We start from the raw sequence: 27875 nt of genomic DNA, 5'->3' as shown, positions 1-27875 counted from the left end.
ACAGATTTTCTGGTAGATGAAAATGTGACTTCATTGCTGCAAAACAGTGTGTATTTAAAGGTACAGTCCACAATTCGGTTTGAGTTTTGTTAAATGTTGTTGATATTTGTGCTTAACAACCAATCAAATTACACTTTGCCCTTTCATGTTCGTGAAGCACCGTTTGATTGGCCGGGATTGTTATGTTTGTTTCCCATTTAGAGAACCAGGACTGTGTACAAACACCAGATATTTTTTGTTTGTCGCAAAGATTAAACAGACAGCTAGTGGGCCGTGAAGAGTAATTTGTTGAATTTGACAACGAGGGTGATGCAAATAGAATCATGGACTGTATCTTTAAGACATTACCATCAATAACATTCACAAATACCTTGATAGTTGTACTTGTTTCTCTTTGAGTGCAAATAAAAAATAATATTTTGCACTGAAAAAAGATTTACCACAAACTTAAAAAAGTTTGTAGTTGCAAATAAACTGTTGCATGCAAAAACAGTTACAGCTGCAGCACTGTTTTTGCTAAAAAAAAAATGTAACACCAAATTTTGTCTGGCCAATTTTCTTGTTCAATTGGTGCATACTTTTAAAGTCAGAGCCAGGTGAAATACAACGACAAACATGTCTGTGAATATAATTACAAAAAAATATTGACATGCTTTGGTACCACATGTAATGGCATGCAGTTTTATGTAGCTTGTTTCATATTCTTTGCGATGAATAAGGACCAGCACCGAAGCCATAGCCTTGTCAGTAGAAAGGCCCTATCCCATTCCAGTCAATGGCTGCCCCTTCCCATTTAGTACGGATTGTCATCTCAACAGACGGGAATCTCTTTTCAGGATCCCCCTGGACATCCCTTTTCTCCACCTCCCAGTGATGTGAATGGGTATCTGGAGGAAAAGTGTAAGTTCCAAATACAGCCTGATTAGAAGGGTGACTTTATGTAATAGTGAAAAGCTTTGAAAGCACATAACAACAAAACAAAGGGCACTTTAATTATACCCACCTCCCCATCCCTGTAAAAATAAGAAAGAATTTAACCCATACAGGAAAACACATTACACAAAAACAAACTCACACTTGACTATTAAACCTCTAATGTCTAATCATACGTTAATGTTAAGAAACCAACAGTACTGATTTCCACTGACATGTAAAACCGTCTTTGCTAGTGCTTGAATTGTACATTTTCCACAGATAGCTGATACAATAATAAATCCTCTTTATAGAGTCGGAAAACAGTGTATTGAGACAGTTGTACCCGATCTTTATGATAATGTACCTATGGTCAGAAGAGCAGTACAAGTCTGGGTGGACTGGCCATTGTAGAAATACAGGTTGAAGAGATGTTCCATCTTCCAGTCAGAGAGTAGTGAGGGATGTGGACTGAAAATAATGCTGTAGGTGTCATTGATGCTGCATACCCAGACAGGGAGTTTGGGCGTCTTCAGCATGCTGCCAACCTGCCAAAGGACACAGCAGGCAGCCACAACAGAGAGAAATTGAACCATGGCTGAATCATTGCTACAAATTGTTCAAACTTAGAGGGTGAATATTAATCTAAATTCATACAATGTTTCGGCCTGTTTAAACAAACAAACAATAGAAAGACTCAAATTCATCAAAATGAGGTTAACCAGATGTTGGATATTCAAGCTGAAATAAACGTATTATTACAGTTTGTTTGAGTGGTTGTTATGTGTAGTCATTTATGAGCTTACCGCTGGCAGTTTTCCTTGTTTAACCTGCTCTCGGCTCCAGTGCAGATACCCAACATCACTGCGAGCCAGGACCCCATGAAGAGGGTGCTCCAACAGGTCACCATTTTCATCATATAACAGGGTCCCATTGAAGACATTAGGACTGGCTCGCCCGGTAAGCAAAAGGTTGAGCAGTGCCTGATGGAAGACATATAGATGGACAAAGAGCTCACTGAAAGAAACACACTTGGTTGAAGCATCGCCAGTTAAGAATGACAAAACATAAGCATTATAAAGATTATAGACCCAATTTTTGTGGGTGCATTTGCAGTGCACAAAGTCTGCATGCAAGGAACAAATACAATGCCACAAACAAAATCATAGGCTTTTCTGTCAGTGCAAAGAGTTCCCTCTTTAAGATGGCGTCTGTGATTCTGGTGAAAGGTTGTTGATATTTGAGCTCAACAACCAATCAAATTACACCACTCCCCTCCTAGCTCCTGAAGCAACATATCGATTGGCTGAAATTCTTGATGGCTCAGTCCGAGTTTCCCGTTTTCCATGAACGAATATGTGGAGCCAGATTTGTCTCATCATTCACATATAAATGTGATTCACATTTACAAGGCACAAATATTTCACATATTAAAATAAAATAAAATATGTACTGTATATAAAAACATTTGCAATTTTCTTAAAAAAAAATCATATTTTGCCAATATTATATTTGTTTAAAGATTGACAACCCTGCATTTACAAACCGCTTCGCATTTGAGAACATCCCAGCATTTACAGTATTTATTTACCTCCTCCTGGCATGACTCAAATTCTTTTTTTACAAGGCATTCTCTGTGGCCTATCAGATGGGTCTTTCCATTTCAGCCAATCACATAAACATAGGTTTGAAATTATAACTGAACTTGATCTAATTGTATCAATTGTATCATATGCACAATATCTGACTACCTCAACACTACCAAAGAATTATCTAATAAATTAGGCAGTGCAGCTTGTCACAGCATACTTTGGTAGAGAGACTAACATTTGTCCCATTTAGTGTCTGCAATACTGTGGATGGGAGATCTAGTAATCACTCATCCCTGTCAGTTATGAGACCAACCACAGTGTTGTCATCTGCAAGCTTCAGGATCTTCACAGTCAGCTCACTGGAGAGGCATCCATTATTGTAGTGAAGAGAAGGGGTGAGGGAACACCTTGTGGTACTCCACTATGGATGGTCCAGATATCTGACATGTTTGTGATAGCTCTCAGGTGGGCTGGGACCAGGCATTGCAAAACTTTCATAACTACAGACATTGGTCAGGGAGACTGGTCTGTAGTCATTTGGTGCTGTAATGTGTTGTTGAGTATTTTGGGGGAGTTCCAGCAATTGGTGGAACTGGTGCTAATTGATCATAGCAATGCTTTAGGAATGGATGGTGAGACAAGATCTGGGCATGGAGCTTTTCTCCCCTTTTGTCCTCTGAACAACCTGTTGACATCCTGCTTATTGATGGAGAGGTAAGCAGGAGGTGGAATTGAGAGACACAGTGTGGGGTAGGTGGCACTTGGATTGGCCATCAGAGGCTAGAGTAATGTCCTTAGTACTTTCAAATCTGAGATGGAACTTATTTAGGACCGTTAGGAGGACGCCCACAATCAAGATGGCTTCATTGTTCAGCCATCATTCTGTTCATTTTTTTTCTTTATTACAAGAAATAAGGCAATTTGAACAAACAATAGCTCAGTCTCCAAAAATTGGCAAGAAAGTCAAGAAAAAAAAAAGAAGAAGAAAGCAAATAATCCCCCAAACTTGAGGCAAACACTAAAAATACGAACACTCTTAAGAACAAGGTACTCACTAGGTGACTTCCTCAGGACTGAGTGAAGCCAGAGAACAACAATGGGGCTTTTAAGCACATACAGTATAATTGGTCCCAGGTGTACTAGTTAAGTGTACATTAGTTTAGATAGATCTAGGCTTAAGTCCCAGTGGCTCCCTCTTGTGTTAGGTAAAGAGACAGCCGGTGACCCCAGAACCAAACAGGATCCCCCCTTGGAACATCTCCTGACGCTTCGTCTTAGCCGGTCTTGATGTTTTTGATGAAGATCCTGTTTCACTCCTGGGTCCATGATGTTTCTGTCCGGGACCCAAAACCGCTCCTCGGGGTCATACCCCTCCCAGTCAACACAAACAAGCCCCTCAAACAAGGCAAGAACGACGAGACGAGGTGACAGTTTGTGTGATTCCACACGCAGGGGCAGATCCCTGGCAGAAAGCCAAACCCTCTGATCAGGCCGTAGGGGTGGAGCGGGTCTGTATCTGTGGTTGGCCTGCAGCTGCTGCTGCTTGGCAACTCGCTGTAGGGCTAAACGCACCTTCCTCCAGATTTGCTTGTAAACCAGGCAAATGTCTCTGCTGAAGGGACTCCCACCTCAGCCTCCTGCACTTGGAACAAGGGAGGTTGATACAATTACCCCTCAAAGGGAGATAAGCTTGTAGAAGAACAGTGCAGAGTTATGTGTATATTCAGCCCAAATAACATACTTGCTCCAAGTTGGTGGGTTGGTGGAAGTCAGGCATCGTAAAGTTGTCTCGAGATCCTGGTTTACCCTTTCCATTTGGCCATTAGATTCTGGATGGAATCCAGAGGAGAGACTTACAGTTGCCCCAATGAGCCTACAGAAGGCTTGCCAAAACCGGGAGGAGAACTGGGGGCCCCAATCTGAAACAACATCCTGTGGTACACCATAAACCCTGAATACATGCTCACACAGGACCTCTCTTAGGAAACGGCTAGCCGTAGAAAACGGATCAACCGGCATCAAAATGACTGTATTGCCCTGTGATGGGGGAAGGCCACTAATCTGAAACCAGGGACATTTTGGAATGGGCAGAGGAGGTAGCAGACCTGGAGGGCGCATCCTAGAAGCCTTGTTCTGAGCGCAAGTAAAGAAGTCAGCAACAAAAGAGCGGACAACTGCTTCCATTTAAGGCCACCAAAACTGTCCTTTCAGGGAACAAGGGTTCTAGCTGCCCCCAGATGGCTGCTGAGTTGTAAATAATGCCCCCACTGCAAAACCTTAGACCGAGCTGGGGTTGGCACAAAAAACTTAGGTGGTCCATTCCCTTGACCAGGATCCCTCTTAAAAAGGTTCAAAGGGTGATGGGGAGGAAGTGATACAGCCCTTTTTTAAACAGAATAATCCTTCAGGTCTAGATAAGATGGAGGGACTCTGGACGACTCGGAAGGCTAGAGATCTTGGGAGAAGAGGGCTTGGAACTAGAGAGGATGCAGATAAAGCAACACTGAGGCCCTGACTCAATCACCAAACTGGTTGAGCAGTTGATGTGTGGATTGTGGAGGGTTAGCCAAGGGAAAACCAAAACTATGGAGAACTCAAGGGTGTGGATTGGATCAGATAAAACTCAATCACTTTATGGTACTGGTCTCGAACTCTATCTATCTGCTTACTTTCCCTGCAATGTAAATAATTGCCACCATCAACACAGTTTTCTGTTCCATTACGCTATTTAACCTTGGTAACCTTACGAGCACACTGTTTAGCCACTAAACTGTTCTACAATACTTGAATGCTCTCTCTTCACATCTTATCCTGTACATATATGTAAATATATAATATATAAAATATGTATGTAAGGCCCTTTAAGAAAATTATATATTTTTGTATCATTAATGTAAAGTAGATTGAGGTTTAGCACTGTTCCAACATACAGAGAATACAGAGAATTACAGTTTTTAATGAATCTGTCATTAATTTACATGGTTACTGAATGAACCACTTCTGCCAAGTGTACATAATCTACACAATAATTTAATTGTTTAAAGGTGCTATATGCAAAGAATGTTAGTGTAAAACGTTCAAAAATTAAGTAAATCTATCCACAGAATGTGAAAAAAAATAACAGTTTTGGCATAATGTCAAAAATACCTATTTACTGTTTTCCTGTAAGATATCTACTAGTTAGCATGTTAAGCGGGATGCATCAGCCCAGCCTCTCTCAAAATACCACTTTTGAAGTAATAGGAAGCCCATTAGTTGACATTTAAGATTTACCTGCTATCAGCTAGCTCAAAAGCTTGAGTGTAGCTTGAGCTTGAGCCTCTGGCATCTTGCATCCAAGTTTCCAAATTGGTCCTTATCATGACTTCTTATAATCAGATTATTTTCTTTAGTAATGCTTTATCTTCAGCACCAACAAATTGGCATCTGAGGCAATTCTGTGAAGCATAACACTGAACTGCTAGCTAGCTACAACAGTTTTAATTGTCTGTCAGCTTCAAATTTGTTTGCAATGTCAATTATTTACAGACTTAGTGCCAGCTTCATCAGAGTTGGTGCCAATTCAACAAATACTAAGCTCTCCCTCTAACTAAATGGACTTATCTAACATGTGGGGATATTACATTGACAGTGTTGGTTTGTTAGTTTGTTTATCCTATCATAATGTTTGTATGTTGGCATATGATTAGCTGCTGACTGAAGAAAAAGCGCTGAGGTTTCAATTGATCCTATAAGACGAAACCACTGGGAATAGTGTGTGTTTGTCATGACTTGTTACATCATTATTTGTAATCCGGAGGAATTTCTTTTTTATGTGATAACAACAAATTGTACTTACTTGAAGAACGATTCTCCCCAAAGGATCCAAAACAATCCCTTTGCTGGCCATGTTACATAATTTATATTTAATTACTTCATGATAGCCTAGGGCTAGGCTAATATATTACAGTAATACAGAACTACAACAGTTATACATTTTTCTTACCTGTCGACATACGAAGTTCCCCAAGCTTTGCTGTAGTAGATGAGTGGTGGTTTTATCCAGGTCTTCCCTCAACCTTATTAAAGGAGATTGAATATGAGGTTAGTGGCAAATGTTTTCTGCATCAGGACAGGCAGGGTATGCAACTACTTTTGGCCCTGAGCTGGAAGGCGATGACACACACATGCATGTTGTTAAATAGAATTGAATGCCCGGTGTCTTATACAGATATTCAGATACCACAGGCATTATTCTTCTGAAACCCTTTAATTTATACATTTATGGATTATTTGATGGATTTTATGACACACACACATATATAAAGTCACGTTACAAACAATCCTCAATAAGGATTTAGCCAAAGCTATGTGCCAGAAGAAAGATACAATTTGAGACAGATTAGAGACATGGATCACAGCATGATTTTAACACAAACAACGATCAATGATAGACCAAGGACAGGGCGATGGGCTTAAATTCACAAGGGGAACCAAACAGGGGAAACATCATTGGTTAAACACAATGAGGGGCAGGTGAAATCAAAGCAAAAATATACAAATCTAGTAAATGAGATAAACAGAATAAGGTGAGGGGCAGAGACAAAGACACAATGATGGCACTGCAGCAGAACAGACCGGCAGGACTGCTCAAGTGGACAACCCGGAGGCAGGGCAGACAGATGGGGCTGCTGCCAAATAAAGAACCCCTCATGGGACCGGTCAGGAGATAGAAGCCCATAGGAAGCCAGGCTTGCGTTAAAGACGGAACCCCTTTGGAAGCTGGAGTGAAGGCGTGGTGTGGTGAAGGCGGGAGGCCGGCGGTAAAGGTGGAACCCCTGTGGAGGCCAGGCAGGAGGTCGTCTGAATCTCATCCGGTGGTTGGGCTGGTGTCGACCCTGGAGCAGGCTTTATGTTGGCCGATTTTGAGTCTGCGCGATCACAAAAAAACCTTTCTCTCCTTATTGCGCAGGCTCATCTGATTATAGCAGACGGACCAACAGCCATAGAGATGCCAGTACAGGCAGGACAAACACAGGGCCACTTAACCCCAAAAGAGAAGGTCACTAAGTAAAACCCCAAAAGAGAAGGTTACTAAGTGAAACCCCAATCGAGAAGGTCACTAAGTGAAACCCCAATCGAGAAGGTCACTAAGTGAAACCCCAATAGAGACATTCACTAAGTGAAACCCCAAAAGAAAAGGTCACTAAGTGAAACCCCAAAAGAAAAGGTCACTAAGTGAAACCCCAATAGAGAAGGTCACTAAGTGAAACCCGCAGCTGAGGAGGGTATCAGACGGTGTAGCAAAAAGTGGCAGAAGAGAACGGAAAGACCAAACAAAGTGGCCGAAAGAAGGGTCCTTGGACCCGTTCGTGCTGCAAACACAGCAAGTAAAGATAAGAGAACACAAACCCAAGGGCATAAGCAAAGATCGTGAGAACAAAGAAAGAATTGAGGAAGAAGTGCTGAAACTTTTAAAAAGGGAACTAGAAGAAGGGATCAAGAGGAGAAAGAAAGTTAAAAAAGCACTTGAAGATACTAAAATGAAAGAGGAAGCCCAAAAGAAGAAAAAGGAAGAAATGGCTCCAGGGCAGTTCTCAGGAGACATAGAAGTGGGAGTAGAATTCGAACAAGATAAGGGAAGAGAAGAAAAGAAACATGAGCTGTAGTAAGAGAAAACAATGAAAGGGTAAGAAAGTTCAAAGAAGTAACAATGAAGAGATGGGAAGAAGGCCTGAGCGCCCCCAGCTCCCCCATCTGGACCACAAGAGAGCAATCAGGACAGAGTCCAGTCACCTGTGTGTCCTCTTCCAGAAGAAGCACCCTTTGTCAAAAGATGAAGGGCTGAGAGGGATAGGGGCGGAATGAAAGAGCAGAGAGCAGGGATACCAACCTGATGAAGAGGAGGATGAAGCAATGGAAGGGGTAGATGATAAATGTTTGGGAATAATCAGGAGACCCAAACACACAGAAGCGGAAACATTTCTTGACCCATGTTCTGGACCCGATTCAGACCAGTGGACTGGAAGGCACTGACAGAAACATCTAAAATGAACATTTATCCTTCCACACTGACCATCGAGAAACTAGGAGATGATGAGAAACCAATGACATACATAGACAAGCAAATAGACCTCTGGCGACTCCTGAAACTGATCAGTTGTTGAGAGTATCATTCAGGAAGAGGTCTACTTGAATACATGGACCCATCATTCGTTCTGTCAGACACCATGTTGAACTTCATCAAAAGGGCCAAGCACAGATCAAAAAGCAAGATGAAGAAGGTTGTCATCAGCTATCTCAAAAACAGTTAGAGGAGCTAACAGGGAAGGGAAATAAAAAAGTGCAGGCTCTCAGTGATGAAGAGAGGTTAGTCCCCCTGAGTCAGATTGTATGTAAAATTTCTGACAATAGCAACTCTGGTCAGGCTATTTCTAGCTATCGAGTTCATCATGCTTAGCAGTCTACATTATGCTATTACTGAAATAACAGTGGACCCCAATGTGTGATTTGTGGATAACTTTCAGTGGACCATACAAAGGTAAGAGTTTATCATCATTAAGGTTTGCTGTGTTTTTGGATAGTCACTGGAGAAGCGTGCAAGTGAACTTATTTACTTATTTACATATGCTAGGCTCATGTCTTTGGCGTAATGTGACTCAAATGACACATACCCTTGGACACCAAAGTCAACATTTGCCCTTTGGTACAAGATTGGACAAACCAATAGCTTCTACCCACATGTATAGTTCCTGAGCAGAACAATTTAACAAACTTTTGATTCCAAATTAGAATAATTTTGTTGCAAACTTGCAATTGTAGCCTAAACTGTATCGGATGGGTAGGTTTTGGTCGTTATATTATCTTAAGTTAACGAAACCTGTTTGCCCCAAAAACAAATGGCAACCAAGGAAGTAAACAAACTAAATCATGAAACTTAGCATACAAAAAAACAAACAATGACACCTACCTATCAATAGTCCTGGACAAAATCAGGCTGTAGAGAAAGAGGATGACTCCATGGCTTCCCTCCTCTTTAAACTGCAAGGTGTAAACGAAACAAGGTCTCTAACAAAATTATCTATATTGTTATCTATAAATGATCTATACTTGATGTACTATGCACACAGAACAGGAAGATTATAAACAAACAAAAAATCTATATTTATGTGAAATGCTATATCAGAGATGGCATTCAAATCAACTCACACATTGAATATGCTCATAGATGAACCTTTGAGTGTCTTCTTTTCTAGGAAAGTTGAAGAGCTGTAGCTGCAGAAAAGAGCAAACGAAACTGACGCTTCCTAGATCCTAGAGCACTGCAACTGACTGGCACACCTTTGAAAGCTCTCCAAATGTGGTGAGAAGAACAGAAATGTGAGAGGTTGAAGTGTCAGTACCCTCTCTGTGAAACTGTCAGATTTGTAGTCCAAGACTGGAGTGAAACAGCGTTCCGATGTTACCAGGGTGACAGTGGCAGCCTGTTCATCTCCGGCTGTCCACAATATATCTGCCAGAGCTGAAGCCAGAGCATGCTCCTGCTCTTTCTCATCAACCTCTTCCAGACTGAGACACACAGAGAGATGATGTGTGGAATGTATAGAGAAAGGGGCAAGGCATGACAATGTTGTTAGAAATGTGTCTACCACACTGTACGCTATTGAAGTAAACCAGAAAACAAAACACACATGTGCCTGCACTCGCACAGTGGGCCTTCAGAGATTTGGATTGGTCATCTCACCTCTGCATGCCATAACCAACAGAATCGTCTTTCCGTGAAAACAGGAGATATTTGATTATGTTTGCCTGGACCACCATCTGAATTGCTCGGGCGCCACCCTGTAAGAGAAACAGTCTCTTCACATCCTTACATGTCAATATTGGAGTAAACACATAAGGCAATGACTATCACCATTACCAAAGCTTATTTATTGGTAAAGTTTATTGCTGAAAATATGAACAAATTGTATTACACTGTGCACATCAAACATGGTTTTCTCAGTAGTCATGGGCAATGATTATGGTAGTTTTCCCCCCACGGAACCTGCTTGATGAGGCAGTGGGTTAGTCAGAACAATGGCCAATTATATTTAAGCAATAAGGTTCGAGAGGCAGTACGGTATCGTCAATAATGTACTTGTTCGAGGGAGTTGTTAGGCCTGACGCGCAGCGGAAGGCCGGCAAACCCTCGAACAAGTACATTATTGACGATACCGTACTGACTCGAGTACCTTATTGCTTTTATAACACGGTTGCCAGCGACTGTATAAATATTAAGTCAAATTAAATTATAAACACTAAGCTGCCTTTCAGCACAAAAAAGTTCTAGTCACCAAACATTGTGTATCGCATTTCAGTAGCCAAGAGAAAATAGTCCCCCTTTGTGTGGCTGTTGCTATGCAACAGACAAATAGCATTGGGAACTTCACGTCTGTAAGCCTAGCACAAAAGCTACGTGTGTTTCAATGGGGTTTTGGTCTAAGCGTTTGCAGTCACCTACAAATAATATTCGAGACTTTCAGTAAAGACTTACAATACTCTGCAACATTCGTGTAGCACAGAAACAACTAACCGAGTCAATTTAGACATATAAAAAGTCATGTAGATAGCTTAATTCACATGAAACATTCCCCACTACATTAGCCACAACACGCCGCCATCTTGGTTAGATATTTTCTTTTGAGTGCGCACTGATTTGGAACGCTCAGTTAGATGAAAACAGGTCGTACAGTTACTATACCGTTGAATATAGCACACCCCGGAACTCACTCTCAGAATGGTGGATTCCATCTACCCGTGTTATAATTCCATCTACCCGTGTTATAAACATAAATATAACAGGCTGTCCTGTTCCTTATGGCTAACCTGGTTACCCATGGGCATGTCTTACACTTTGTTGTGAGCCTCAAACCCTTCTGACTTTTGTTTCAGGTCTGAACACAAACCACTCGTCTGACACCTATGCCTGCTTACCCGTTCAGCCTCCAAAGCATATGACAGAGCTGAGTAGGGCTCTCTGAATTTGAAGCAAGATTTCTTCCACTCGTAGTTGAAGATATGAAACACATTGCCAAACAAAGTCTTCCTAAGACTCTGCATGTTAGGAAACAAACAAACAAACAAACAAACAAACAAACAAACAAACAAACAACAAAACCAAAAGCTTTACCAATTTTGTTGTTTTGAATGAAGCATATGACCATGCCTGCCCACTGACTGTCAGTAAAAGCTTTATTAAAATGTTTGCAGGATCTCTGTCCTGGAGAACACACCCACACAGTGGATAGCTTGGGTGGCTATGGGAACGACAGGTGTTTTTATCTGCCCTTCACATGAACGTTTACTATCAACATACATTTGAAGTTGTTACAAAACCTAGCTATCTAGAAACACATACCTCAATTTAAAAAAAAAAAAACTGTTTACTGATGCTTTTAACTACAGAAAATATAATCCTCAAGAGAAAATACATACACATTCATAGCAACAAACATAGGCACAGACACAAATGAGCAGAAAGGCAACAGCACATGCAACAAGCACTTAAATACTACAATCAGCTGTTAGGTAAGCATTAAAAGCTTTGTTTTCCCTACAATACACTCACTAAGTCAATGCTTAACTCCGATGCTTAAGAGATTCATGAATAAATGAAGGGGCTGCATAATGCCAGGTGTTTAGCTCTTGGATTGAGGGTTGAGACACACACACACACACACACACACACACACACACACACACACACACACACACACACACACACACACACACACACACACACACACACACACACACACACACACACTCGCACACACACACACGCACACACACATTATCCCCCAAACTGTTACAGAGACACAGATGTATGTGCATGAAAACAAACACAACGCACAGCCAAACACCCACAGGAGCACATAAATGTCCATATCTGTTCTAACAATGACTCACAGTGAGAGTGTAGCATTGGTCTGGAGTCTGGTATCAGATATCCAGCTCATGTTGCAGGACTCACCACAGCAAGCTCTGGGGACACAGGCTTTCCTCCCAGACTTGGATGCACAGCCAATGCTCGGGGGATAGAATACGGCACTGTGAGCTGGTGGGCCTGAGGACGCAAAGGCTTAGTGGCAGATGCAGATCCGGAAACATCCTCTGCATCCTCCTCTGCATTATAACGCTCAGGTGGCCTCTGGAGGGGAGGAAACAGAGTTAGGAAGAGAGCAGGGCTGTCAACCTTTATACACTGGAAACAGTGACATAAATAAGGGAAAACCTGTATAATTAGATGAAAACTGTGAGCCCCCTCCAAATGAAAGTTCTTCTCATCTCACCCTGTGTGAAGTTGGTATGAAGTGTAAGTGTACACTTAAATTTGTATATGTTTTAGCTGTAAACTAAACAATATGACTATTGACCATATTAATAATGACCAAACTACTATTCTTGTAAAAATCTGCGTTTTTCTGGGTTGAAAATGCCCAACACGCTATGTACTGTTTAGAATCATGAAAGGGCAATGGTGACATAGATCTGTATGGTTTGTACATATTGATTCCTCAGCCCCTCCCCGTCCAGCCTTTGCACCTCTTAAGCATTTTTTCAAAATTATGCAGTGGGGGGTCAGGCTCAGAGCTGGGGGTATACTTAGACTTTAAGTGAAAGAAAGAAATATTTTTTTATATTGTGTATCTTGATTTGAGAGAATAAGGATGATCAGACAAACCAGACGAGAATCTAGTGGACACTAAATAAGCAATTTCATACCCTTGATGATTAATATGGCTATCAGAAAATGAGGGAAATACATGAGAGCAGAAACCTGAATGCTAAATGTAGGTGAATGCAGTTTGCTTTACATGTATATCACCACTTACATACAGATTATATATATACAAAGTCAGACTGCTCAGATGTCAAATGTTTTGCAAAATTTACAAACAGATAAGATCCACTCCCACCAGAATCCATCAAAACAGTATTTCTTTTAAACACAGCATACACTATGGTCTTACACAAATATCAGTGGGGGATAAGTAAGAAGTGCATTGCACTCTTAGAAAACGTATTAAAACCCCTTCCGTAAATAAGTTATTTAATGAACCACTTTAATCTATAAAAAAAGAAAAAAGTCTGTCATTTCATGCAAATGCCCCTTGATGAGGAAGTTTCTATGTAGAATCCTTTACTACTCACATCCTGATTCTTATTCACCTCTTCCTGAAGGAGTTCAATGTATCCTAGCCTGGTGGGCTTCAAAGCTCTAATGGTCTGCAGAATCGCTTGGTAGTCTGTCATTACAGGATCGAAGACGCCTCACTAACTCTCAAACGCAAACTCTAAAACATGGAGCTGGCTAGTTGTCAGACACACACATACATAGACACACACAAACACACACACACTCTCTCTCTCTCTCTCTCTCTCTCTCTCTCTCTCTCTCTCTCTCTCTCTCTCTCTCTCTCTCTCTCTCTTTCTCTCTCTCACACACAGAGATGCAAAACAACACACCTCCTATTCCTCTCTGGACCCAAACAGCACTTACACATATCAGGTTCTATGTCAGTGAGCAAATGGGTAACCACTCAATGGGTGAGAGAAAAAACACACCAATGGTCATCTCTAACACAACTGTTTCTGACACAACTGTGTCGGATACAGTCAATGACACCTGATAATGTTATGATTAATTTATCCTAAGCAGGAAGGACATTACGCAGCTACTCGGCAGGGTGGCATTAAAAATGTGAGGGATAAAATTCTGACTTACCTTAGCAAAGGTTTTCAATTCCAACCTAAGACGCAAATATACTTTATGTGAATGGGTTGATTGAACCACTATACATGGTTGAGAATAAATGTTTGACATTTCAAAGGTTAAACCAAAATCACAAGTGACGTGCAATTAATTACGTTACAGTAACTGCAGTGAGCAAAACAATGTTTCTGGTCTAACACTTTACCCTCGCGCGTTGAAGAGCGCTCTCCAACTGTCCAGGTCTGCTATATGACGAAGAATGTCCTCCAATTCAGAATTGACATCTTTTCGTTTGTGTATGTCTGTGTTGTCCGTATCTTTTTCCATCTACATGAAATTAGCTTGGTGTTAAGGTTGTTCTACTCAACAATCAGCGTTTCATGTCTCAGACAAAATACCGTTTGTTGTGGAAGACTGTGTAACGAAGAGGGATTGTTGAAACGTAAGCTTGCTGTTTACTGGTTGACCCAACTGATCCGCATTGTAACTCTGTTTTGTTTTGTTTTGTCACCACTATGCAGGAATTTGCCATATTGGCTCAAAACGAATATGGAGTTTCAAGCACATAAATCGCTATGTTTACAAACCGAAATGGATAGTCACTCACTGTAGTAAGTTTACTCTCTAGAATACTCTGAATACATCAGGCACTGTCAAATCAGATCATGCCGTTGTCAACCGCATAAACAAGGTTTTGTGAAACATTACGTGTGGACTAAACTAGTTCAGACTTTTATATATATTACAACGTTTAGCGTGGTTTCTGTTATGATTCTCTGTAGACTTGTATACTGCAGTCCTTTTCTGTTTGTATACTTTTGTCATTTATGACTAATCTTTTCTTATACCTTATCCTTAGGCATGCAGTATGTTTTATGTTTTTCTCTAATTTAAAACTATACAGGGCAAAAGGTGAGATGTCTTTACCAATGTCGCTCTGCAGTCTGTATGTGCAAGAATGTATTATTACTAAATATATTTTAAACCAATTTTTTTGCTGTCCTTTACATGGTAAGGAATTTACCCTAAGCTTGTAATTGCCCTTCCTTTCCCTTTTCTTTCTTCTAATAAAGGATTCTCTCTGTTACACATTGTATGCATTGTTCACAGGCTAAACCCCATCAGTTCCCTCCTACACATATGGCCCTAATTTCAATGATTGGCAGCCAGCAGAGCTATGAGCAACAAGTCTGCTGTACATGGACTAAAGCTAATTTAATAATTTGCCAGAATAATTTTGCTAATTTGATACTATGGGAAAGATCCTAAGGGCAAACATGGTGGGACACTGCAATACCACACACTACACAACAGTTTCAGTTCATGGGGGAAGGATTTTGCTCATTAATTCCTTGTTGACCGTCAATACAATTAGGGTCCATACACTTTAAACTGTTGGCATGGAGACAAGAAGTATTGAAGGCACTTCAGAGATTTAATTATTATTATTATTTTTTTTTTTACAATTGTGTTAAATCTTGGCAGGTCACACATACTCATGCTACAACATGAAAGTTTCCATAATACAGAGATAAAATCAGACTTACTGTGATCTGAGAGTCCTGTTGCAATACCTGGACAAAAAAGTTCTCTAAGGAGTTGCAGAAAGCATAAAAGACAAGGTATACTGGGGGGCCTTGGAGCCCTTGAAATGCCAGATTGCGCATCAGAGCATCAGAGCAATGCTGGGTTTTTAAATCTTATCTCTGATGAATATGCATGAGGGATAATGGGTACCAAACATTTTTCCAGGGTAAATTTCTTTGCTTGTGGGAGGAGCACCTGTCCATTGTGCTCTGTGTTGTCATCAACTGAGACAAACCCCAAACCACTGAAAGTGAATATCACTTCAGTTATAAGAGCAACATAGTTTTCCCACAAACTCTTCAGCCTGGCTCAACAAACATCAGAAAACCCTTTCCCCCAAGGAATAATTCAATATAGTAACTGGGCGTACATCTAGCTAACCTAGCATAGTCATTTGCATGGCTAAGCAATGGACTGTTTAACTTTTGCTATTGCAGTGTTCATTTGCTGATTTGATTTGTTCACTGATGATGACTCTTCATATATTTTCATGCTTAGGTTATTAAGTAACTGGCTTCGCTTATGTTAATGTTAGTTACGCTCCCCAGAGATATAGGATCTTGCATGCCTTACCAACAATTTTCCTCTCTTAACTTGGCATCATAATCACACAGATTACCCATACTATGGTCTTAAACATAGCCACACATACAGAGAAAACTCAAATTTTGCGCTTCATAATGGCTAGTTTCTTTGTCTGATCTCACATGACTGTACACACACATGCACGCGGAACTAGGGAGAATGAACACACACACATTCTTTCTTTCTTTCAATTTTTCCAGAATTCACATTGTGAAATTCAATCAACATCCATAAAGAATTAAATTAAGAGAAAAATCAAATACAAATATTCCTTAAGTAAATATTCCTTAATAGTAAAACCTGCTCCATAATATTTTTCAGTGTGATAGTAGAGGCAAAAGTAAATCATTTGATCCTTTTCAGCAGCCATTTTAAACACTGACACTGAGCTGTCACTTAACATTGCCGTTAACAAGATGCACAATGTCAACACACCTGACCTCATCTCTCTCCATCCACCCACCCAATCTGCCCCCCACCGTCTGACATTTTAAGATAGTTTACCCACTGAGGCTACAGGCAATGTTCCTAGGTTTTGTTCTGTGGCCATTTGGAAATGTGGGGACATATAAGAGATAAGGCTTAAGAGGGTCAGATGTTCCTTCTTCTTTCAGCACAGACAAAAGGAATCCTGGGCTCGCTTTGATGAGCACTAATAGCCCAGTTTCTGATGTCGTCCAGGGGGGGAAGCGGCTTCAGGTAGAAAGAAAAAGAAACCACACAAGACAAAAGCTGGCAAGGCAGTACAGGAGATTGGTCAGGTCAGATTCTTCGGCCTCCTGGAAGGGAGACTGAAATCTAGCCAGGTGTATCAGCAGGATGTTGAGGCTGTGCGTGGTGAAGGTAAGGAGGATGAGTCTGACAGAGTGGTTGTATGGCTCTGTGATAAATAGCCAAATAAAATTAAGCCCTCACTGAGTGAGACTCTAACTAAGTTAAATCAGGATAATTTTGTTGTGTCTACTGACTTTGCCAACATCACCTAGTAATGAGAATACAAAGTTTGTAAGCAAAAGAAGAATCATGAAAAGGAGAATCTACATCTAGACAGAATACTTTTTAAATTCTTGAATTTACACACATAGGCCCTCATTTTATTGACAGGGCAATGAGCAAAGCAACAAGCAACGGGCAAAGTTCAAAGTTATCGTGTGGAGTGTGGGTGCTTTGGGGTAACCCACCCATTTTTGGGCTCAGGATCTTTCTCATGGTATTTAGCATAATGTTTTTGCCAGGTTATTAAAAGTAGTCAATGCACGGCAGAATTAGTTTGTTACTTACTTTGCTCGTTGACAGTTGCCCGTCAATGAAAAGATGGCCCTGTGTGTCTATTGCTTCACCACCAAATTAACAATGTGATGAGCAACACAGTCACTCATTTAAGTTGAGATGTCCAAGATGGAGGGGACATTCCAAAATTCACCTCTGCCTGCTATTACCTCCAAAATTCAGATCAGATATCCTGCCATGACCAACACATGGTGAGGATCTCTGGTGTTGCCATGCCAGATCAGGGGGAAGGCCTTGCTGCTGCTTTGCCAAAGGATACTACCAAAGGGGCTGCTCTTACTAGCCTTGGCTGCCTCTTCAGAGTTGTGGATGTGGTGCAACAGTGTCATGTACGATATTAATGAGTGTGTTATTAACTTTTTCTGCATTGAGACAAGTGGCTCCACTATGTGAATATCCTGATTTAAAAAAAAGCTTTAAAAAAAAATACCCATAAACCAAACTGCTTAAACAAAATAATAATACAGAACAAATTATGTATTACTTTTATTTACTGTTTATTGTGTACACCGTACATCTTTTCTGTGAAAGAGACAACATATAGTAATCTACATGTTAATTCCTTTGAGTTCAGGGAATTCATTTAAAATTCAGTAGTTTAGATGCAAAACAGGGCTAAATCTTGGTACCATGTCATGTGACCTTGTTACTGATGGTAGGTCGACTGGATGCTGGTATCAGAAGTGTATGTAGGAAAGCTGCGAGTCTCCCTCGATTTCAAGTAGATCAATTTGTGTGAAGGGCTGAACACGATGGAAGAAGTTACACAAATGCTGCCCATTGACAAACACCTTGAATCTCTGGTTACCACAGCGTATGGAGATCTATGGGGTAACACAGTGAAACCATTGAGAAAACAAGACAGATTTTCAAAGTGCCAAAACACTCAGTGCATGATGTATTGTCCTTAAACGAGGTGTAATAATGCTGCAAAATTTGAAAAATTGAACAAAGGTATAACCATCACTCATCACTCACATCAAAGTATTGGCCCTCCTGGAAAGGGTTGAAACTGAGCTCTCGCTCCTCCTGGCCCCAGTCGCCTCCAATTTGACTGTTCCGAACAACTATCCCATCCTCAAGTCGGACGTTCAGGTGAAATGCGACGTCCCGTGAACGTGAAACCATAAAATTTATGGCAAATCTGCCATATGGATAAGACCTTGAATTAGTATAAATCCAGAGAGCACTTAAAGGCGAACATTATTTTAATCAGACAAATGGAAAGGCCTACAGTGACTGTGTTCGAATGTGAGGCTTTTCTGATTGAAATATTCCATATGCTAATTGTGTTAAATGATCCGATCAAAAAAAGTGTAAACAATGGAGTTTCTTAACAGACTCAAAAGAATGGCATGTGTAAGTGACATGCTTCCGCACACACATACAGTACAGTAGATTGTAAAAATCACAGGGGTTAAATAACTAAAGGCCATTAAAACCCATCCTCACCAGCTGACTACGTTAAGACCTGCAAAAAATCACTTAATCTCATTTTCCAAAATCATTGCGACACAGACACATTGCATTAATTTTACATATCCCAAAAAACCCTAATATTCTCACAACATGGCAACAGTCCTGAAAAAGGCCAACTGACCTGTTGGCTCCATAGGGTAGCATGCCCTTAATGATGATGGTCCTTTTTGGAGACATTCCTCCAGGGACCATGCCAGAGTATGGCATAGGCTGAAAAGGTGTGCAATGCAATGATTAAGGAGTTTGTGAAAGCAGTTCGTCTTGTGCATTTAGAAAAACCTCATTTTACTGGTATTGCTTTGTTACTCACAGGGTTGTAGATGGGTTGCAAACCCATAATCTAGGAGGGGAAAAAACATGAAATGAGTTCCTAAGGCCATTTCATATCATAATGAACGTTAGCAGTTCTCACCTAATTTCCACACACAACAATGCTTACCGGCAGATTCCCTCCCGGGTAACCACCTCCCTGCTGAAAAGATCGGAATATAATTATGGGAGAATCTAGCAGCACAAGCCAGGTGTGGAAGCCAGGTAAGGCTAATCTGTCATTTTGCAAAATGATGCAGTGACCATTGCAATTTGCAGACACATTATATAATATATACTACAAAAAGTGGTTACACTGGACTTACTCCCATGCCTCCACCTGGATAGCATCCCTGGCGTTGTTTGAAGAGAGCACAGTGTTAGCATCAACACAGCATTGCTTTCTGATATATTCAACATAGTGTATATACACAAATTTACTTACCCCGCCTCCTGCTCCAGGATATCCACCCTAGTGTAGGAAGTTTAAATTATTTACTTTCGTGTGCAATACAGTGTATGTTGTTGGGGAAAAGGTATCATCTTATCATAATCAGTTTTGTTCATCTTCATTTGTGTACAGAAACTGCACTTGAAAGGAACAAGACAAAACAAGTGTTCCTTTATGAAATTATTGTTAGACTTATATCCTACTGTTGTAAGTGTCAAGCTAGATGTATTCAGTTTTAAACCAAAAGTTATCCTAGCACAGAATTACACTCCAAAATACTGATTAGGCTGAAACAGTTTTGATGATGCTCTGAGGAAGCATGCTATGTTACACTTAAAAAAAGCATAAAAGATATAAAAGACCAAAACATTATTTGTGTTGAGAGGGTTCCCCCACCCTGAAACATATTTTGCACCCAACTACCATCCTATCAGTACACTTACACCTGACCTACCTGCTTCTATGTGTGTCCTTATTTAGGTGTGCACTTGATTTACCAAATGTATCCATAGATATTTATATTCTCTTTAAAAAAAACTGTCAGATAACAAAGGTGGAACACTTCATTGTAACCAATTTGACTGTTCCGAACAACTACCCCATCCTCAAGTCGGACGTTCAGGTGAAATGCGACGTCCCGTGAACGTGAAACCATAAAATTTATGGCAAATCTGCCATATGGATAAGACCTTGAATTAGTATAAATCTAGAGAGCACTTAAAGGCGAACATTATTTTAATCAGACAAATGGAAAGGCCTACAGTGACTTTGTTCGAATGTGAGGCTTTTCTGATTGAAATATTCCATATGCTAATTGTGTTAAATGATCTGATCAAAAAACGTGTAAACAATGGAGTTTCTTAACAGACTCAAAAGAATGGCATGTGTAAGTGACATGCTTCCGCACACACATACAGTACAGTAGATTGTAAAAATCACAGGGGTTAAATAACTAAAGGCCATTAAAACCCATCCTCACCAGCTGACTACGTTAAGACCTGCAAAAAATCACTTAATCTCATTTTCCTGCACACTCCCCTGCATGTCTGAGCTACAACTTGCGCTGTGCCTTTCAGAAGTCATTAACAGCGGCCTATGCTAATGTAAGACTCCTGAATGGCACGTCAATGGAGTTATAAAGTTATGTGACACGATGGCTTTTTGATCATGTTATGCCAGTAGGCACGATGTCACTCACTGCCAGTTACAGATAAATCCAGCTCTTCAAGTGTGAAGATGGCGGTGCAAGGATAAGTGAATGTTTACGTAAGTGAAGTAAGCAAGTATATGGAAATCTATATGAAAGCAGGATCATTTCACATGAGCATACGGAGATCTGTGTGAAGGTGTGCTGTGCTCACCGATTTTTTTGCATAAAGGCAGAGAGCTAAATGCGCTCTTATTTCAATATGGCACTCTTGACTTCCAGGAGTAATCTAGTGCAATACAGTGTCTGTTCTTTTTTTTTTCTTGATCATTTTAATATTCAACATTGCCACTGTGCTACTTTGCCATTCAGGCTACAAAGCAGAGCACTGTACTGAACTGAAATCCCTCATACAGGTGGAGTATGTTAAAGCATTGTGTGTCGACTGCTTGACTATAGAAAGTTAATATTATTATTATTATTATTATAGTTGTTGGTATGTGTATTGACCCAATAATATAATATATATAATATATATACACTATAACACAAGATGGAAGTAGGGGTCCCATATATACTTACCCCCATTCCACCTCCAGGATATCCACCCTAGTGTAAGAAGTTGAGTATTATTTACTGCCATGTGCAATACAGTGTTTGTAGTTGGGGAAAAGGTCTTATAATAATCCTTTATTTTTGTTTTGTTCAGCTTCATTTGTGTACAGAAACTGCACTTAAACAAGAACAAGACAAACACAAAGTGTGTGAGAACTTACGCCCATGCCACTGTCTCCCCCTGGATATCCCCCCTGAAATGATTTCCAGAGCATATTCATGTTATACCTGTGCACTGTAGATCCTTTGTGCAGCAGTAAATTAGTTTTAATCAATTATCAATTGAGCAGTTATCAATTATCAATTTCAAGAAATAAGATCGGAAGACTATGACTTATAGATTAATGTACTTACCCCCATGCCTCCCATTCCGCCTTGCATACCCTAAAGTAGGAGCGATTCATACAGTTTTTAAGTCTTCAAATGTGTAACATAGCAAGACCCAACATGATTTAAAAAAGACAATCTCTGGAAGAAATGAATGTTGAAGTCATGCATAAGCAAATTAATCTCATTGATGTAATGGATTGATGCAATAAACATCAAAAGAAAGAGTATTTGCTCACAGTCATATGCACATTATACTAACACCCATGCCTCCCATTCCACCTTGCATGCCCTATATGAGAAACCATTCACATAGCTGAGACTGAGAGCATCAATGTGTGATGTTTGTGTAATATGTCATTTCAGTGCATTTCCGATGAAACAAACATTGCTTCCAAAATTCAGCCTCCTTTTCACTGTTTGCAACTTGCTTGCATAACTTACTCATAAGCCTAACCACTATCATCATTCTTTTAACAGAGTGAATTGTGGGAAATGTCAGTGATCATTACTCACCCCTATAATGTTGATGGACTGAACTGTCACATCACCAGCAATGTGGAGAGCAGACACTCTGTCTAGAGGCATGCGGTGTTTGTACATGTAGAATTCCTTCCCGTTCACATTAATCTGTAAAAGAAACAAGAGGCCTCTACATACATCACCTGTGTTAAAGCAGCAGTGGTACTGAAACTGAAACCAGAGAGCTAACTGTCTAAAAGCCAATTGACTTACCTGGCAAATGCCAACAACACAGTTAGTACTGAGAAAGGCTAACTAGCTTGATAATCGGTGTTTTAGTGAGAAATTTGTTCATGCTGTGCTGTAAGATCTGCTCTTACTTCATAGTAAATGGCCTGGGCCTCGTTTCCCGATAACGACGTATCTTAATGGCCTACGTGGATTTTGGCGACATCGTAGACTCAATAACACTTTCTACTTACGAGCGTTTCCCGAACATCATCTTAAAGTCAGGTGCACGAGCGCAACGTGCACGAGTTCTTAAGTATCTCTTAGGAGCTGTTTACGTCAGGTTAACCTGTTTACGTTAATTGCTGTGAAATTAGCTAGCCTATGCGTGCATCGAACGTGCACTGTGCACTGAATTCGGGGCGGGAATAGTAACGCCATCTCCAGCAGAGTATTTAAACTGTGTTCCCATTGTAAGGACATTTATTACGATCTGTCTGAGAGTGGGCTGTCAAAGCTAGCATCATCGAAGTCATACAGTACAGTAGGCTACATACATACATACATAATACAAAATTAACCTACATTTGAGTCCAACTGCATGACCATTCTTACCCTACACTTACCCTTACAATAAAGAAGTGATCCTATTTCAACCATAACTTCATTTAAAATAATTTCTTTCTTTATGACATTTAGTTTATAGTTTAGACAGCAACGTTGACATCTATATTCAACTGCATCCACTACATAATCTCAAACTTTATTTGTTGGTAACTCTCCAAAAAGGCTACCATTTACACATTTCTTAATGAAAAGGAAACATGCATCACAATAATACTTCAGTGTAACCTGTACCTATGTGGAGTGCAAATATGTCTTGCCATTACACTACCCAACAGCTCTACGTCTGCTAACACTACAGAATGCATAATTCCTACGGGCACTGCACTAGTTTTGTATAGCCTAATCTTTATTTTCAAATACTCAATATTCTTTATTTCTATTTTGATGGGAATAGGCAGGTGAAACAATGACATTCTCATGACACAGAAACATCGTTTGGATTTCTTCTATAATAGGCCGAACGACGCCCCTGGTGGATTGCATCGCTAAGTGTGAAGTTACTACTGGATTGCATCGCTAAGTGTGAAGTTACTACTGGTCCTGACCACACGTAGAATTCTTCTCAACGAAAGATAAACTTAAGCTAAGTGCCGCGTCGGGAAACCGGTCTGCAACGATTCCTCTTACGAACGATTTCAAGTCCTTTTTAGGCTAAGTGCGCGTTCGGGAAACGAGGCCCTGGTTAATGGGAACAACAGGTGCATTCATCTGTTCTTCACGTGGGCATGTTAACCAAATTAATTCAATTTTATATAAATTAAAATCAGTTATCTACAAAAATATACTTCATAGTGCACTTTTAAAGGCACCCAGTGCAACTTTCGAGGCTTAAAAATAAACATTCAATTTCTAGTCTTTTATACACGTAGTAAGTTTCAATAACTCCATACCATTACATACCGACATTCAAGCAGCAAAGATGAGACGTCGTTGTGTGGTGACAACTGATAGAAAATCGATAACAACAACAATCGCCGCCATTTTCTTTATTTTTTGTAACCTACAATAAATAAAGCAGGCTTCCAGTCAATAGAAAAATGGCTTCTCCCCACCGGCGATTGTTGTTGTTTACGATTTTCTATCAGTTCTCACCACACAATGACGTCTCATCTTTGCTCCTTGAATGTCGATATGTAATGGTATGGAGTTATTGAAACTTACTATGTGTAAAAAAGACTAGAAATTGAATGTTTATTTTTCATTGAATGTTTACATAAAGTTGCACTGGGTGCCTTTAAGCTACCATTCTATAACATAAGATTACATGACTGTTTCACTTAAAGATACAACAAAATAACTGATCAATGAAAGTAAGCCTAACAACACACATACGTGTTTAATTCACATTTCATTCAAACCTGTGGGTCTATGCAAAAGAAAGATGTTATTATTGCCCCTCCCACTTCTACCTTTTGGTACCACAGCAAGGGTGTAAATGTTACATGCCTGTATTACTGCCTCATATAATATTGATTTATCTATTGCTTAAGATGAAAATACTTTATTTGCCAAAAACAATATGTTTATTTACCAGTGAATTGAGAGAGAAAAATAATAAATATGACAATAATACAAATAAAATTCAAATAAATACATATAAAATACAATTCAAAAGTAAAATCAGACAAAGAAATTCAGGAGGTTTCATGAATGTATCCCATTGCCTGTAAATACGGCAGGGCATGGTTAGCATATCATCAGTTGACTACTGTCATTACTTTTCAGTTCATGGAAACAATAATAATTAAAGTAATGTACAATTGTGTTTGTGCCTCTCATGCAGTGGCGGTCCGTGCATTTCACGACTGGGCCTTCAGCGATGTCCTACACGATGTTAAACTGAGTGAATCCACCTCCTAATACTATCATTATGACGCCTAGGCTCTCGAACCATTATATTTATACAGAAAGGCAGTATAAGTGAGCATTGCATCACCTTAACATAGTCGAGTACAACAGACTTTATTAATATTTCCGGAGCATTTAAAATCAATACACCCGTATTAACAATACATTGAGAGTAGTAAACTCTCAGTTATATGATCGCTTGGATATTACTGTCACAACTTAAAAATAAAAGGCGATTTTCAGGGATTAGTCTACAAAGTTTTATTAAGTCTACCGAAAGTAGCCTATGAGAGCTTAAACAAGTTTGTCCACTAAACATCGCATTGTCCCACCTGCAAAGCAGTTTCATTAAACTTCCCATCCTCACGATATCCAGTTTTTCTTGAAAGTTCCGCCTTGAAAATGGCGTTGTAATTGTATCAAAAACTGGAATTATCAAGTTGGTGTAAACTAGTTTATTTGAGTTGGTTAATGTAATTATATTTAGTCTTACCAATTGAAACAACTAGCATAATAAGCATTGAAACCGATGTACGTCGTTTTCCGTTTTCGCATTAGCCAGCTAAACTGAGCACTGAAGCACTGCACCGGTCTGCCTCAGTATCCAATCAAAGGACGTTTACGTGTCACGTTCAACGCGAGGAAAGAAATCTTCCGGGCCTTCTAGAAGGCCCAGTGTCGCCAACTCGAAATCTGATTGGTTGTCACAACTGTCTGTTTCAGTTCATTCAACTTAAATGAACTGAAACAGCCAGTTGTGAAAACCAATCAGATGTACACGGGCCTTCAATGTGAATTCTGAAGGCCTCAGGGAAGAATTCTGTTCTCGGGGAAGGTTTCTCGGAGCGTGGCAACACATGATAGCTGAAATATGATTGGATGAAAGCTCTAACATAAATTAACAACGCTGGAAGCTATGAAATGAAGATAATGGACTATGAGGAATAATTGAATACATATTTATGAAAAGAAAATATTAAAATTAAATGTATTTATTACATTTATTTTCTGATGATGTTTAGGCCAGCAGAGAAGGCCTTGAAGGCCCTGACGGACCACCACTGCTCTCATGCCTACTATAGGTTATAATTCAATGTTATTGTTGTTTATCTCTATATTAGTAATCCTTCCACCATGTCATTTGTTTTATAGCAGGTACCTTGGTCAATATAATTTACCTGTGATTAAAATGTACAGATCAATGAAGGATTAAAGCGCAGTACTAAAAAATGGCACAACAAGCCATCCCTCAGAAAACAATAAATGATTTTGATTAGAATGTGTTCGCTTGTATGGTGACTTACCTGGTAGCCTTCAGGGGTGACTGCAATGACCATTTCAAAGGCTTCTCCTTTAGAGAAGGGCATCTCATGGATCTTATCCTGGTCTTCCCACTCCCCATTCTGGAATGTGTTGAAGACCACCTTATCCCAGCCATCAAATCGGGGATTGAAGTGAAGTGCTATGTCACAGCCATCAAACTCACCACATTGCAAGTTGACTGCAAATCTTGGAATAAGAATGAAAACTGTTGTGAATATGTTGTTAATACTGCTGTTCCACCTGCGATTACTACTACTACTGCTACTACTACTAATACTATTTAAGTATTTTACTATTTTAAGAAGCAGCACTTGGAAGCCTATATTTGTGCATCAATCCTTATTAAAGGCCAGAGCAGTCAGACCAGTGTAATGGAACATCTAGCTCATCATATTCTCATGTTTCCATTGGACACCCAAGTAGCCAACTCAGCGGTTGTCTCAATGTTACTTTTTATTGTGTACTTGGGGGAACTATTAATGGTGCTGAGCCCCGCCTAACGGATTCACTGAAGAATAGCCTTGAGAATAAAAATAAAACAGCTAACCAATGTGTATTTAACTTGTAAGTTCAGTCTGAGCAAAGTAAAGTCCCCCGCACATGCTCCTCAGCCACATGATTAATCAGCAACAGATTGTGATTCATTTCTCTCCTCAACAAACCTCTATGTCCCAGTCCCAAATGGGTGAACTGCCCGTAATAATTTGCACATTACTTCTCACTTACACCTCATCTCGTAGGTCCTGCTTTCACCTTTCACATACTAGGTTTTCATTCAATGTGTTCCTTCAATTCTCTTTACCTCTTATATTCAGTTTTTGCCTCGTTATCACTTTACAAACTATTTTAATCTCTCATACAAAATATTTGTACCTATCTTATAAACCTTTCATGTTCATGTTTTCCCCCTTTCGTACATGGATATATTTACCAAACGCATACACCTTTTCCCCTCTTATAATCAAAATCCATACTGTACCCAGATCATTTACAGGTTTCACAATCTATCCCTAGATATATAAGTAATAGCTCTGGGTGCTGTAACATTGCAACCAGATATACAGTACATGGGTATAGAAAGAGGTTACCTTGTTATATGATGAGGAATTGATCCCTGGATGTACAGAGACATTCCTGCCCTTAGACCTCCAAAAATAGGTCCCGTGTAAGGGACGCTCTAAAAAGTGCACAACAATGCAAAATAAGTTCTGCAAATGTTATTTTCCAGTGCACCAACATCGGAGAGAGATGACTGTAACACTGCAACACAATGTATTTTTCATCATAGGATGAGAGATGGCAGGATGAACTCACGGGGCCATAGATGGGCTGGTATCCTGGAGGAGCTGTAAACAT

The 27875-nt window shown here is 40.0% G+C and overlaps 2 protein-coding genes across 2 annotated transcripts; both read right to left on the bottom strand.

The window, feature by feature from the left end:
* Positions 1–744: 744 nt before the first annotated feature.
* mindy4b (MINDY family member 4B) lies at positions 745–14568 on the bottom strand (the record flags this gene model as incomplete). Its single annotated transcript, XM_080844284.1, has 12 exons — positions 745–887; positions 1280–1460; positions 1719–1895; positions 6490–6562; positions 9454–9524; positions 9693–9758; positions 9887–10052; positions 10228–10325; positions 11460–11579; positions 12499–12675; positions 14254–14278; positions 14447–14568. 12 exons carry the CDS (start codon positions 14566–14568, stop codon positions 745–747), a joined length of 1419 nt encoding a protein of 472 aa, XP_080700410.1.
* A 3812-nt stretch (positions 14569–18380) lies between these two features.
* Positions 18381–27875, bottom strand: LOC308370358 (galectin-4-like; the record flags this gene model as incomplete). The annotated part of the gene is made up of 7 exons (XM_080845012.1): positions 18381–18527; positions 18682–18847; positions 19304–19392; positions 22548–22661; positions 26501–26705; positions 27608–27696; positions 27834–27875. The coding sequence occupies 7 exons, from the start codon at positions 27873–27875 to the stop codon at positions 18381–18383; spliced, it is 852 nt and encodes a 283-aa protein (XP_080701138.1).

This window comes from Sprattus sprattus, assembly GCF_963457725.1.
Source record: "Sprattus sprattus genome assembly, chromosome: 9".
Taxonomy (NCBI): Eukaryota; Metazoa; Chordata; class Actinopteri; order Clupeiformes; family Clupeidae; genus Sprattus; species Sprattus sprattus.
This window is presented reverse-complemented; position numbering and strand designations above follow the sequence as displayed.